Source organism: Cebidichthys violaceus, unplaced genomic scaffold, assembly GCF_023349555.1.
Source record: "Cebidichthys violaceus isolate CVI_PGR_0920_01 unplaced genomic scaffold, fCebVio1.0.p SCAF_14, whole genome shotgun sequence".
In the NCBI taxonomy this organism is placed as follows: domain Eukaryota; kingdom Metazoa; phylum Chordata; class Actinopteri; order Perciformes; family Stichaeidae; genus Cebidichthys; species Cebidichthys violaceus.
Genome location: NW_027176307.1, coordinates 11,513,951 through 11,529,429, shown reverse-complemented (window position 1 = coordinate 11,529,429; position 15,479 = coordinate 11,513,951). Strand labels below are relative to the sequence as shown.

At 42.1% G+C, this 15,479-nt stretch overlaps 2 protein-coding genes across 2 annotated transcripts; both read left to right on the top strand.

Moving 5' to 3' along the window:
- Window positions 1-196: 196 nt before the first annotated feature.
- On the top strand, window positions 197-6,401 carry ccnc (cyclin C). The gene is made up of 13 exons (XM_068708840.1): window positions 197-351; window positions 704-810; window positions 926-1,010; window positions 1,252-1,321; window positions 1,430-1,481; window positions 1,589-1,644; window positions 3,236-3,271; window positions 3,364-3,455; window positions 3,579-3,646; window positions 3,752-3,831; window positions 4,047-4,165; window positions 4,592-4,909; window positions 5,205-6,401. The coding sequence occupies exons 1-12, from the start codon at window positions 320-322 to the stop codon at window positions 4,644-4,646; spliced, it is 852 nt and encodes a 283-aa protein (XP_068564941.1). The 5' UTR covers window positions 197-319; the 3' UTR covers window positions 4,647-4,909; window positions 5,205-6,401.
- Window positions 6,402-7,549: 1,148 nt separating this feature from the next.
- Window positions 7,550-15,233, top strand: faxca (failed axon connections homolog, metaxin like GST domain containing a). The gene is made up of 6 exons (XM_068708839.1): window positions 7,550-7,994; window positions 9,665-9,800; window positions 9,967-10,163; window positions 10,327-10,544; window positions 11,700-11,816; window positions 12,654-15,233. The coding sequence occupies exons 1-6, from the start codon at window positions 7,735-7,737 to the stop codon at window positions 12,950-12,952; spliced, it is 1,227 nt and encodes a 408-aa protein (XP_068564940.1). The 5' UTR covers window positions 7,550-7,734; the 3' UTR covers window positions 12,953-15,233.
- Window positions 15,234-15,479: the final 246 nt, after the last annotated feature.

The window sequence follows — 15,479 nt, the reverse complement described above, 5'->3', positions numbered from 1 at the left end:
ACTAACATGCATAGGCATGTGCGTGCCCACATTTACTGGACATATTAAACTAAACTCATTTTTGTTTTACTTCAAATTATGCAGATTCAATGAGAAATTATCTATACATATGTACTTGTATTAAAAAAGTATTTTGACTTTTTAAAGGTGGAACTAAAATTCCGGAACCATTCCATGGAGTTCTCCGTGATTCCCCGAGACGTTTTCGATGTCACTCCAGTGTCTGCTAGGCACAACAACATTGCCTCTGCTGTTCGCTTCTTTGTAGGAAAGTTGTATCAATAAAAAAAGTGTCCTTCTCTACCTCAACAGCTGCGACATGGCGGGAAACTTCTGGCAAAGTTCTCATTAGTAAGTTTGTATTTAAAATGTGACTTGTTACGTCTTTATTCAGCAAACCGCCGTCTGTGTTGTGAGGCCTAGCGTTAGCTGTGAGCGGGTTCATCGTAACTGTGTCTCCTGAACTGTTGTTACGCTATATACAGACCCATTGTAATAAAGACTGAAGAACAAACATATTAAAGACAATTATTGTTCTTATTTATATTAACTTTTATAGTATATATGCTTTGTGGCAGCAACATAGAAGGCTAACGGTGGTTTATGCTGCTGTGCTACCCGCTAGCTTGGTTGATGACAGTTTAAATATCCAACATAACCATGAGAATATTGAGGTAATGCGTTTTTATTTAATTCGTTAAAGTCTGCAGTGGGTTCTGGACAAGCAGGACCTGATGAAGGAGCGGCAGAAGGACCTGAAGTTTCTCTCAGAAGAGGAGTACTGGAAGCTGCAGATATTCTTTGCTAATGGTATTTGTTAAATTTGAGTTCCTGCATCTCATAGTCTCGAGTTTCTACATGAAATTACACAACATCACGTATTTTACTTTTAAGTAATCGAATGTGTAATTGTGTCTCTTTTCAGTGATCCAGGCTTTGGGGGAACACCTGAAGCTGCGGCAGCAGGTCATCGCCACTGCAACTGTTTACTTCAAACGCTTCTACGCCAGGTATCACATCTTCTGATATTAGAATACAGTTCATCTAGGACTGTGGTTAGAGTCATATGGTTGTACAACTTTGCACAATGTTTGGCAAACTTCACTGACATTCTTATCAGCATAAGTCATCGCTAATGCTATTTTCTTTGAAACCATATCACCCACCTTTAGTAAAGTGTTAACTTAACCCGCTATTGTGATGATTGCCCAAGATAGATCCCTTTATTTATTTATCTCCTTTTGTTTGCAGGTATTCCCTGAAAAGTATAGATCCAGTGCTAATGGCTCCTACCTGTGTTTTCCTGGCTTCTAAAGTTGAGGTGAGGAAAATTCTGTGGACAAAATGTGTACACTAGTAAAGTAGTAGCTTCTGTTGTATATGTGCTCTGTTTATCTGCTCTGTGCTCAACACTGTTATGCTCACTCAGGAATTTGGAGTTGTGTCCAATACCAGGCTAATCTCTGCAGCAACGTCTGTGTGTAAGTCGCCTTTTTTTTTTTTTTTTGTCAAATATTTCCTAAACTTAGTCGCTCAGACTTTCTTCTGCAGTGGAGATGTTATAATCATGTTTACTTTCTCAAAACAGTGAAAACCAGATTTTCCTATGCCTTTCCAAAGGAGTTCCCTTACAGAATGAATCATGTAAGTAAAACGTTTGTGTAACAATCCATGTTATACGTTTAGATGCTGTTATCCAGAGCGAACAAAAAAAACATTATTATTAGAAATAACATTTGTTAAACAGTAAATGCAGCAACGTAATGAGGACAAGTAAAGTCTTAACCCTGTGAGCAATCTAACAACACAGACGTGAGACTAGTGTGTGTGTGTGTGTGTGTGTGTGTGTGTGTGTGTGTGTGTGTGTGTGTGTATGTGTGTGTATGTGTGTGTGTGTGTGTGTGTGTGTGTGTGTGTGTGTGTGTGTGTGTTAACAAAGTTTGAGCAACGAGCAGAGTTGTAAGCGATGTGTTTCAAGTTGGTCGTAAAAAGAGATGAACTGTAATTCATATAGTTCAGATAACCATATGCTAGTTTATGCTAGTTTGAATGTTTTCCTGCTTTCTCTGCGAAGTTATTTATTCCCTGCCTCGCTGCACTACAGCGCACCAAGAGCCCCTTACACTGTAACACAGTGTTGCCATGTCGGAGTCCATCAATACGTGACATTCCACAGCTAATGTTCGCAAACCCATGATAAGAATCGTACCGCTGTGGGAGTTGGCTTCCACCACAGCTACCCGTGTGCATGCGTTGGTTCTGCGCAGCGTTTCTCACTGTGGTCTCAAGTGGTGTCCACCTTCAGTCCACCAATCAATATGTCCAGCATCTCCAGCAAGTCGCCAGGACCTCACTGTGGCTGTTCTGACATGCTGCCTTGTCTGAATGCTGTGTAAACTATTATTTATAGCGAGCCACCGCAGTGCGATAAAAGAAGGGAGTGGTTCACGTAGCAGAGAATGAGTTAGCGGGGGTGCTGCAACTCCTGCACGTCATTATTCATGTCCAACCTGCAGACGTGGTAAAAGTGTTTGTGACCCGGGGGCAAACGGGGTAATACGACAATAAAGCCCAGCATAGTCGAGGGTGTGTAAAAAATGCACATGTAAAAAAAAAAAAATAATAATAATAATAATATTTAAAGCAAAATATAGATTTATATTTGTAGTATTTGATTTGATATATGAATGAAACATAATAAACTACCCAAAGATATAATCTACTCGAAGCATTTTTTTTTTTCATCCTGTCAAGGCTGTATTTCTACACATGAAATGCACATATGCACTGAAATAGAATCTAATGAATCATCAATCACAGATAGCATCCGTCTGTCAGTGTTTTATTGCAACACAAATGTGGATCTCCTCGCCGGTCTGGGAAGAGCAAGAGATCCTGATACTTTGTATTTTTTTATTTGTTTGAATGAGGGAAGAGTTCCACTGTCATACTAGCTATCAGAAGTTATAATTCCTCTTTCTGCCCACTGTTTGGGAATAGTATCACTAAACATAGAAGGCAATGGTGGGTGCTTCCATATAGGAGAAAAGGGTCTGAGTGTTGGCTGAGACGGTATCACATAATCATAAGTAAATAGGATTATACCCGCCATATACAATATATGTTTGTTTTTGTTTAGACCTCATGAAGAAGGTGTCAAAGTGTTGTATGTGTTTGTATTGTAAAAACCGATCTGATCTGTTTAAAAACTATTTCCATTTTGCGTCTTTTCCAGATATTAGAATGTGAGTTCTACCTTCTGGAGTTGATGGTGAGTGGAGAGCGCTTTGTGCCATTGCTGCTGTACTGTAAGCTGTATTCTTGATTAGACGCTTGGATTACTTATTGTCATCTTCTCTTCAGGACTGCTGCCTGATAGTGTACCACCCCTACAGACCACTGCTGCAGTATGTGCAGGATATGGGACAGGAAGACATGCTGCTGCCCCTGGCCTGGTACGATACTGTCTGTGTAGAGTTATGTGTCTCTTTTGACGTCCTTGACGTTGGTAGACTTACCCAGTGTGTGTGTGTGTGTGTGTGTGTGTGTGTGTGTGCGCTGTTCTCTATCTGAACCAGGCGAATAGTGAACGACACATACAGGACGGATCTGTGTCTGCTCTACCCTCCCTTCATGATCGCCTTGGGTAAGATTTGTCCCCATGCGTTTTCTCATTGCAGCTGTTTAATGTTGTTACTGACTTAAAATACGATTATTAGACGCAACATGATCAGCTCCTTTCCTCTCACAGCCTGTCTGCATGTCGCCTGTGTGGTACAGCAGAAGGATGCCAGGCAGTGGTTTGCAGAGCTCTCTGTTGACATGGACAAAGTAAGAATATCCCATTCTCAAAAATCCCTTTTTATGTTTTATAATCTGAATTAATTAAGCTTGAGACACATCCACGTGCATCAACTTTTCTCACAGTGTCACATACTCCTAATGAACACCGGGAGAGAACCCATTCCACTTTGGGACTATTGTCGTATTGAGCAGCTGTGGATCCACATGAGTTTACTTTTTGTTTTTCGTTTTCCCCTCTCAAGATCCTGGAGATCATCCGTGTCATTCTGAAGCTCTATGACCAGTGGAAGAATTTTGACGACAGAAAGGAGATCGCTGCCGTGCTAAACAAGATGCCGAAGCCCAAACCTCCTCCGAACAGGTAAACGTGACTCTGCTCTGTGTGTTACCTCGCAGTTAACTTAAAGCCCACTTCTCCCAAATATATGAGGGGAAAAAAATAACTTCACCACATTCAAACGTTGGCTAGCTAGCAGCGGCAGAACTGACAATGCGTCATGATTCAGTCTGTAATATATTCTGTTATATTATGCATTTTAATTTGACGTTTTATTTTTATTTGTGAATTCTTGAGCACATTTAGATGTAAAAATAGCTGGCTTTATAAATTAGGAAGTAATTCAATTTCTAATAAAATGTAACCATTTGGCAGTACCTCCACTGAGCACAAAGCTGCATTAACTGGTGTCATAATATCCTACAACTACATTGCGTTTTGCTAAACCGCTCACCTTGAAGTCCTCCTATCAGTGAGCTGTGTGTAATTCTGTCTCCCGTCTGTCTACAGTGAGAGTGACCAAAGCTCCAATGGGAACCAAAGCAACTCCTACAGCCAGTCCTAGCGTGGCGTCTATATTTCTGTGGGAATCCGTAATGCTGACGGAGAGAAGGGGGGAATCTTTTAAATGTCACACAAGCGCGACCGTGATCACGTTTCAGCCAACCCGAGATGCCCCTTCGTCTTTGACCAACAAACTGAGAGCCACGTCTTCACTCTTCCCTTCTCTGGGAAATGATGGATTGAGCGAGGAGCCACTGAAATATCTCGAGGAGGCTCTGTACTCCGGACTTGAAAACAAACTTAAAAACTGAGGAACATTTAAAGGTAAAGAGGGGGGGGGGGAGGGAGGGGAGCTGTGAATGTGGCAAAAAAAAAAAATAGACCAGATGTGATGGTTCAGAAGAAACCTGCTTTAACATCATTGTGATGATCCTGACAATCTTGAACATCCCAGAGGAGCGACTCCTTTCACGTGGCGCTCCGTGGGATTCGAGAAAACTTGATCGTGTGTGTGTGTGTGTGTGTGTGTGTGTGTGTGTGTGTGTGTGTGTGTGTGTGTGTGTGTGTGTGTGTGTGTGTGTGTGTGTGTGTGTGTGTGTGTGTGTGTGTGTGTGGCCAGTCTGGGTGGGTTTTCATTCCTCAGGGACTCGAGTAGTCTTCTCTGTAAAATGATTGGATCCTGTGCAGATCTGATTGGATATCACCAACTGTGATGTGATTGGATGTCCTGCCCTGTCAGGTCTCTGCTGGTTGATCTTGAACCACGGCAGGAAGAATCCCACGCGAGGCTCCTCGTTATTGTAGAAATGACTTCTTTGAAATCAATGATTTACTGTTTTGAATCATGACAACTGCGCCTCATGCATCCCCTCCCTCTTCCCTTTTGTAAATAGCCTTATAACTCTTATTCCTTTTTATCTTTCATGTTTTGGCTTAATTGAGGAACCGTAAATGGAAATCATGAGCTGGTTCAGCTTTGTGCTAGTGCGTCAAATATAAGGTCCTTTGTTTCCTTCACCGTCATGATTCTGTTGCAAAGCTTATTCTTCATGTCATTGCAATTATTGTGTTCATCTATTACGCTTTAGTTGTACAATGAGTTGCCTAAAGCTATGTTTAGTCATTTTTGTTTGTTTTTAATTTGTCAAGAAAGGATTTAATTTTTTTTTTTGGTCCAAAATGCAAATTACAATCGTTCTAGATTTGTTGCAAACTTTTGGTTGTACATTCTTATTTTAAATCTACCATCTATTCAATGGCTTTACTGTGGCAGTATATCTGTGCATATACCTGTAGGCGTCTCTATATTTTTGTGATGTAATGCAGTGGGAGCTGTGTGTGGCTGTACTCACAACAAGGTGCTTGAAAAGCCTTACAAAATGAAAGCTGCTGGTTACAGAGAACATCGTAAAAAGCACATTGTCCCGTTCAGGCCAGCTGGAAAATACATTCTAGGGTTGAACATTGTTTCGCTTGATGGTCGCTGTTGGAAAAACAACTGAAAAGGTACAGAAACATGGTGTTAAATGCCACTAGCCCTTCAATTTCACACACTGAGTCAAGGAGACAAGTAAGACGGAGAAGCCGCTGAGGCTGCTTGGATGCAGCGTTGTTCTGCTCTGCCGTCTGACGTGTTCCTCCATCTGTTACACGACATTACTGGCCTTGAAAATGTAAAGGGCTTCACCACGCCTAAATAATCCTGCTATTCTGGTAAAAACACATTTTCCAAAATTGTTTTACTACTTGAAAGTCTCTGTTTATTCATTTTGGAGGATCATTTATGGTAATAAAAATGTATGATGTGCATAACAAAGTGGCTCACTGCTGTTATTCAAGCTGGTCTTTTGGGGAATCTTCCAGCATGTTACAAAAGTCTTATTCAGTCCCATTACCTAACCTCAATGTCACGTCAACACAATGGCTGTGGTAGGACCCCTAGTGGCAACAACAAAGAATACGTAACATGTTCAATATCAGTTATGACATTTCAGAAAAGTATATGTTTAATAACGGAGAGGTTGGAGTTAAAGTATAGGCACAGTACACGCACTGCATGATCCGCTTCCCCCGTTTGTGATCAGGAAGATGTGCGTTAACTTGATGGCATCAAGAGGATGTATTTACCTGTAGTCGCCTCCAGGAGATGATGGTGCCATGGGGTACATTCAGTACCCGTGACGTCACACTAGGTGAGCGAAGAGAGAAACATTACGGCAAGCTGCGGCGTTTCCCCTTCAAAATAAGACTTTATTTTTATTTATTTTTACCTAAGCTGAAAAAATTAAAATAGCAAAACCAGCAGAATTATCAGAATGAAGGATATTTGCAGCAATACTGCCTTAACAAAGGGATAAAGGATAACTTTTACTTGTTCAGAGGTCAACGTTGTAGGGGCATGATTGTGTTATTTTGTGTCTGTTTGGGGTTCATTGTTTTTCAAATATATTTTAGTTTGTGATATTCTACTCCTTTGCTCGTAACAAGGCCTAAAACACCTAATTTCTCTCTTATGTAGTAGTTTTATTCCTTACATTTAACTCACAAAAATCTGTTCTTGCTGGATTTGTTACATAGTTTTTATGGTCATATTAGTAACAGTGGCTCTATAGGCCTAAACTATGTATTGCTTTGTGTTAGTATCGTGCTCACTTCTCAGTATCAATCAAAACGTTTTGTCAAATTATCACAACCCATCAAAAGTAAACCAAGGACTTTAGTGTCTCCTGTGGTGTCAGGGTGGGTTTGACTGGTTAGTAATGCCCCACTATGCCCACAAACACAAACTGCGTTATGGACAAGCAGGATGCAAACAAATAAGCTGTATTTACTTGTTGAAGTACATTTTCGCTTGGATTGTGTCCCGACACGTCCACGAATCAACTTTTATTTTTGAAAGGCAACCGGAAGTGTTGTGTATCTGTCTAACTTGACAGTGTTAGGCGAGAAGCTGCATCCAGCGAGCTCCGAGCGGGCTGCGGAGGATGTCGACCCCGCTGCGGGGACAAGCTCCGGGACGGACGCTCGAGTCCAGTCGGCCGCTCCTCGAACAGTCGCCCCGCACCCGCAGCTCTCTGCACCGATGAAGCCCCCGCTGATGAAGCCCCGAGCTGCCAGAGTGAGGCGGAAAGTGGCCCGAGACAGAGAGCATGTACTGGCGCGTCGGGTTTGCCTGGACGCGGTCGTGTGTGGTCGATCTTAGCCAGAACCAGAGCTTCTCCTCCGGCCTGCTGGGCTCCGATGAGCAGCTCTCGTTTTATGGGTACATCATCGCCTACCCACTGCAGGACTACGGCGGGATAATGTCAGCTCTGGGCTCGGACTCGTGGTGGCGGAAGACGCTGTATTTGACTGGAGGGGCTCTGCTCGCCGCCGCTGCTTATTTGCTGCACGAATTGCTGGCCATCAGGTAACCAACAACACGGAGGCCGTCAGAGGTGTCCCTGTGCAGAAGCTGCAGAGCTCTTCACCTTCCACACTCGGGCCTCTTGGGCCACGATCAATCCGAAAACCCCCACCGCTCATCTCATTCATGTTTTCACTCTCTGCAGGTCTTTATTTATTTTTTCTCTGGGGTTTGATGTTACTTAATCTCATCAGGCTGGGCGGGGTGAGAGCGGAGTCAGTGGAGAATAAGGAATCGTGAGTGGGTGGATTGTGATGTAACAGAACCTTCCACCACCCCCCCAACTCCCTCCTCACAAACACACATTAGGGCATTTCAATCTTTATTGGCGTATTTAATGTGGATTAATGACAGAGGTGACCCTACAGCAAGGGTCATGACATAACCTATGTTTCGGTCTTAGTCATTCAAAGCGATTAAAAAAATGATAATGGCTAATTTATCATATTTGTCAGAGAGGTTCGTCTTGTGGCCTGTTTTCAAGCAGCTCTATTGTCACGTGAACTGACATTATAGACTTTGACAGCGCGTCCCTTTCATTTGTATGCATCTCAAGGACGCGATGTGACATGAAGCCTTTAGGTTCATCTTGTGTTTGCTTTATTGAGACCCCCCCCCCCCCCCCCCCCCCCCCCCCCCCCCTGTTCCTGACACACGTTCCGGTGTTTGGTTTCAGGCACAAGCACTGCAGTTGTGTGGGAAAAAAAACAACCTTCAGTGTAAACAGTATAACGCCAAAGCCCCAAACATACTGATATTTACAAACGAAAATGATAATATGACGGATACGAATGTATTTGTGTTCATTGTTATTGATTATTCACTGTCAGGTCTTTTGTTTTTAACATGTCTCATGGTAACCGGTAGTCAGAGCCTACAGCAATGGGCCTAAAACAGTCAGTATCAAAATAAAAGCCTCGTTCGAGTATTTGAATAAAGTCTAAGTGAAGGGATTTTAGCTCAACTAACGGCGTGTGGAAATCTGGTGTGTGTGTAGGCCTTCTACATTATATCGGTATACTAAAGCTGTTATTAATGCGAGGTCGACTTTTATACTGAAATACATGCTGTTCGTGGTGCAGTTAAATATTCATTGGGATGGAGTTCATCCCGACTGGCGGGTCAGCTTTCGGGACATGCAGTTCTGGCTCTGTGTGCTTCATTGTATGTTACCCTCATTAGGTTATTGCACCAAAAACCAGCTTATTTAAGAGTGCGCGGGCCTTTCAGCACCACCCTGAAATAGACAGCTCCTCTCCTCCGAGGCTTGTTTTTGCGTTTCAGCACCTCACGCAGCGGACAGCTCCCTTTAATTCTGCATTGTGCCCCCGTGAATTTGTTGCCATTTACAGGGCCGGCCCTTTGTCCGTGAAGTAGCCCCCAATAGTAGCCATGAATGCACCATAATCGTTCACCCGGGTGTGATTCATTATTTTGACATTGCCGTTTTCCTTGGCTCGCATAAATGACAATAACTCAGGGCGGGTTAAAGGACCTTGGTTGCAGATGATTTGATTTATTCAATATGATATGAAAACCCAATCCTCCTCCTACTACACACACACACACACGCACGCACACACACACACACACACACACACACACACACACCTTTGTTGTTGTTGTTGTTGTTGTTGTTGTTGTTGATCTGCAGCTCTGTCTCCTCCTCACAGAAAAGAGGAAGAGCTGGACTCCAAAGATGCCATCATACTCCACCAGTTCTCCAGACCCAAAATTGGTGTCCCCTCCTTGTCCCCTTTCTGCCTTAAGATGGAGACCTACCTCCGTATGGTTGACCTGCCCTACAAGGTACAGCTGTGGTTATGAGTCTGCACTACTACATCTATTTCTCTATCTTTACAATTGAGTGTGAGGACGTTTTTGTCTTGATCTGATTCAAATTAAATTCACGTAATACCGATCACCAGCTACTTTCTCAATCTGTATATTGTTTCTTGAATATGTTTTCTCGCAGAACTACTTTGATGGGAAGCTGTCACCGCAGGGAAAGATGCCGTGGATCGAATACAACCAGGAGCAGGTGTGTGGTACGGAGTTCATCATCGACTTCCTGGAGGAGAGGCTGGGCGCGAGCCTCAACATGAGCCTGACGCCGCAGGAGAAGGCGGTGTCTCGCGCAATCACCAAAATGGTGGAGGAGCATTTCTACTGGTGAGGAACCCCCATAAAGTTCAAACAGCAATTTGGTTGTTGTCTTAGAACAGTGCAGTGTCATTATAAGGAGCAAGAGTGGGACGTCCTTTCAAAGATGATGCTTTTTCACTAATTATTTGAAATGTAACTCAACTTGTGCACATGTGTGTTTTTGTTGCAGGACCATAGCTTACTGTCAGTGGGTGGACAACCTGGAGGAGACCCAGAAGATGCTGTCTGTGAGCGGGCCGCTGAGCGACCTGCTCAAGTGGATCCTGAGTCATCTGACCGGTGGAATCGTCAAGAGGGAGATGTACGGACACGGGATCGGACGCTTCTCTGAAGAGGAGGTTTACGACCTGATGGAGAAGGACATGCGCACCCTGGCCACTCTACTCGGTGAGAAATCTGGAAATATATACATATCTAATGATGCTCGTCATTTGGAAGATGAGAATCTATTATATTATATTTGTGGGATTTATTGTGATTTGCAGAAAATGATGTGAATTAACCAAAACATCCCAGCCTTTTGAACCATGTGAACGTCTTCAGTGCAGAACAATTATTATAGTTTTGGGGGGTTTTTTTGCATTTATGAGTCTGTATGCAAAGTTGTGTGTTCACACCGTTTACTCAGTAAGCAGATGAACAGCTTTAGTGGACAGGTAGAACGTCTTTTCAATATGTGCCATGAGAACTATAACCAGGACATCGTGTTTGTACAAATAGCAGCACAATACTGACCTCCTGTGGGGAGACGTTAGCATTGCAGTCTAGAATCGATACACAAAACTCTGGAAGTAGAGCTGTGGTGGCAAGTGTTGTACAAATGGTGCTTACTAAGGTTAAAGTTTCATCACTTGCTCTCTGATCCCTTTTACTTTGAGGCCAGAAGTGATTGATGTGTGGACTGCAGGGGTGAACGAAGTATTACAGTCTTTTACCTAAATACAAGTACTAATACCACAATTTTAAAAGCACTTTATTACAAGTAAAAGTTCTGCATTCAGAATATGACTTCAGTAAAAGTATGCATGTAAATCAAGAGAATGTAATTAAAGTGTAAAAGTACTCAATATGCAGTCAAATGGTCTATTTAGTTGTTACATTGATATGTATTTTAATATAGGATTATTATTATATTGACTGATTTTAATATTGTACCTGTCTGCAATAGAGCTAATATTTTTCATTGTTATACTGGTGGGTGGTTTAATTTACTGTATAGCCATGGATTGTATTTCATACCCTCATTATATGTTTTTAAAATCGTCATCTGCAAAGTCACTAGTAACTAATTCATCAAATAAATGTAGGAAAGTAAAAAGTACAGAATACGTTTCCAGTATTTATGCTAAGCTAAGCTAACCAGCTTCTGGTTTTATATTTACCGTACACACATGAGAGTTGTATCAAACTTCTTGTCTATTCGGCAAAAAAATTATTAAGCGCATTTTCCCAAGAGGTGGACCTTTAAGAGGAAGTCTCTACATATTGATTGTATTTGTGTGTTTTGTCATTTGACCTTTTCTTTCTGTGTGCTGTTAAAAGGTGATAAGAAGTATCTTATGGGCTCGAAGCTTTCAACAGTAGACGCCGCAGTGTTCAGTCACCTGGCTCCTGCTATGTGGACGCTACCAGGAACACGGCCGGAGCAGCTAATCAAAGGTGAGTTCACCAAAATAGGAATCCACAAAATATGTGGATAAATGTGTATATAGTACATTTTTTATCTTCTACATCTGTATAAAATGAGAAACATTTTCTTCCTTAATTAATCCATTTTGAATGTATTGTAGGGTCAACATCCATAAAACATGAATTAAAACTGTAACTTTTGCACTTAACATATTCAAATATATTCTATCGTACCTTTAAAAAAGACGTCGCAGCAGAAAGAAAATCCACTGCTTTTCAGGTTGTACGAGGCAACGTTAGGTTTTCTACAAAACTTTTGCACTGCGGACCATTTACAACAGAAAAGATTCAAAAAAGAAACACCGCAAGTTTGAAGCTGAACAAGGAAAAGTCTTTTCTTGATTAAAGCCAAGCAATGTCTACTCATGACCCCAATAAACTCTAATGTTGTGTCGCATCAAAAATCTTGTTCTTTCTCTCTTGTTAATCATAATGTGATCCCTTTGTAGTTCCTGACCCTCAGTTTGGAAAACACTGGACTAAAAATATGTTAGTCTGGCCTGAAACTAATGATTATTTAATCATTAATCTGCAAATGATTGTCTTGATTAAAGAATTACTCATCAAAAATCACTCCCTGAGCCCAAGGTGATGCTTTCAATGTGTGCAATCAGAACTCTAAAAACCTAAAGATAATCCATCACATAAGATAAAGAAAAGAAGCAAATCCCCCACAATACATAAGGTGATCAGAATCATTCTCAACAAACACTTCATTCCAGCTCTACTGTTTGTAGTGTTTTATTCATCAATAGCATCAAGTGGCATTTTCAGAGCACTTCACTCAGATTGTCTGTCCTCCTCCAGGCGAGCTCATCAACCTGGCCATGTACTGCGAGCGCATCCGCCGGCGGTTCTGGCCCGAGTGGTTCGTGGACCTGGAGGACTTCTGCTACAGCGACACCACAGAGGGCAGCGACTCCAAACTCGCCGATTTGGGCCTCTACTCCCGCACGGACACCTTCCAGGACGATACGCACACGCACACTTCCCACACTCACACGCCAAAGGACCCTCTGTCGCCCGACAGCGACCCCACCGGTCACTCGTTGTACGACTCTGACATGGACACGGAGTGCTCTGAAATGGACCAGCTCAAGTGTTGACAAAACATACAGGTGGAGTAGGCTACTCACCAACATATGCGCACACCACAGGAGGGAGCTGCAGCCCACCTCTACACGCGCCCCCTACCTCTGTGAGCAGAAAATAACTGGGTCGTATTGTTGGTGTCTCCTGTGGCGGTGGAGAAGTTGAGGTCCCACTGTAGCGGAGGACAGATGGGGTCAAAAGGAACCAAAAGGTGACAGATGGGAGAGAAAAAGAACAAGAAAGCAGAACAGTTGCAGTGGAGGGAAAGAGAAAAGAGAGGCAGAGCGAGATTCAAAACCAGGAGTAAATGACGCCGCTGCTGAGAAACTCCTCCACGTGGTCGACATCATCTGCAGTCGCAACTTCTCCCTGTTTTCACGTTGCCGGAACAATGGCAACTAAATGTGTGTGTGACCCCGCCCCCCCCCCCTTTTTGTCCACCCGTAGCAGCTCGCACCACCCAGCCTTGTGTGTGTTTTGACTAACTGAACCCTTAACGCCTTGTATTGATACGACATCGACACGTAGGGTACTGTACAGGGATTCATGTGAATGAAGTGTAAATATATAAATGGATTAGATTTAATAGATAGAATATTTGCTTATATATATATATGAGTATAAATAGTATAGATAGCCTGCAAATAGAGAATCATGCCCTCTGTCATATAGTGTAAATACTGTGGGTGTTTCTCCTTTGTGTTTGACACAATGACTCTAATCGTCTTGTAGTAGTCTTAATGAATACCCACACAACTGGGATATTACAGTAATGCCTGCTGCCCAAATTCAAATAGTGCAGCAAAACTATCTTTTGTCTTATTAAGACAATTATTTGGCCTTTTTTTTTTTTTTTTTTCCTACGCTAGAAGCATAATGTGACGACATACATTGTCATTGAGGACAGCAGCTTTAGGTCAAACAGACATTTTACAAGCATCCAAGCATTGAGAGCGACGTCTAACAATCATGTAGAATATATAGTCTGAATGAAAGTGCATGGCTGGTACGTGCCAATTTAAAATCTCCATTTACACTTCACATATATACTGTTCTCTACATTTCTGAGCTGGCTTATTCATGAAGTTTTATGATGCAGTTTGTCTGTCAGTGCCTCTGACCAAATCAGCCATGCAAAGATGTAGCCGATTGATCCTGAAAAAGGTCTTCTTTTTTTCCCCCCTCTTTCAGCAGTTTGGTTTTTGTGAAGATTCAAAAATGATGGATTGCTCCAAAAATGTTGTGTGACTCAATAACAGAGCAGACCCAGGTTAATGCTATGCTGTAGGCTGCGTGGTGTTCGGGGTGTGTCGTGGTTCGGTGCAGGTTTTCTGTGTGTTTGTCTCTCAGCAAATGCACATTTACCAACATATTGTATGTTGAGGCTATAATATGGATGCAAGCAAGGGGTACGCACTATGTATGCGCATGGATGAGCCACCCTCTGTGTGTGTGGATGACAACACACTGGTGGGGTTTCACAGCCGAACCTACACACACACACTCACACACACACACACACACACACACACACACACACACACACACACACACACACACACACACACACACACACACACACACTTACACTTACATACTGTCATGGTTAGGTGGCAGGACTTTGCAAGCGAATCCATTGGAATGAATTGAAATCAGTGCAACATGTTGCCAAGAAAGTCCAGCACAAAAATATCAAAAATATGTTACAGTGTCTCCTTTACGTCATTTGTCCACTAGAGGGCACTGATAAGCGTCTGTCACACACTCAATAGACATCTTACAATTATTTTATGACCAAATTAAGGAATTATTATCAAAAATGTTCAATTACGTGTCTAAAAAAAATAATACTGGCCAAAATACTGATAGCAGATTTAGTTTTTTTACTCTTAACTCCAGCATCAGTCAGGCTCTCCGTGTGAAGTTGCATTATAATGTAGCAGTATATTGTGAAACAAGACGTCATTATGACTCTGGTGTCATTTGTTTAAAGTGTGACGATGATAGAAGACAGTGGCATGATGTTGAAGGATATAATGATGTTTTGATGACGGCAAAGATCACCATTTACCTCTCCCACTTCATTTCAAGGCATTCTGGATTCTCTGTTTAACAAAATAATATCAAAAACATCAATACATTATGGACATAAATTCAAAGCCTCTAGTAAGGAGATGGTAAAGCCTTTGTGTGTGTGTGTGTGTGTGTGTGTGTGTGTGTGTGTGTGTGTGTGTGTGTGTGTGTGTGTGTGTGTGTGTGTGTGTGTATGTGTGTGTGTGTGTGTGTGTGTGTGTGTGCTGCAGATGAATTTAAGTACAATAATGGAGTCTGAAAAAAAAAGTCATTCTGTGTCTTAAGACTCCTCGTCTTTAGTCAGATTATGGAAACTGACTCCTTAAGCTGTTTACTTTATATCAGTGCCAGCATATGACTTATGTTCTTATATGTCATATTAATTCATTTTAATTTATATATTTATTTATTTCGTATTGTTTGTATTTATTGGTTTTGATGGTGGATGTGCTTGAATTTAAAAATCAA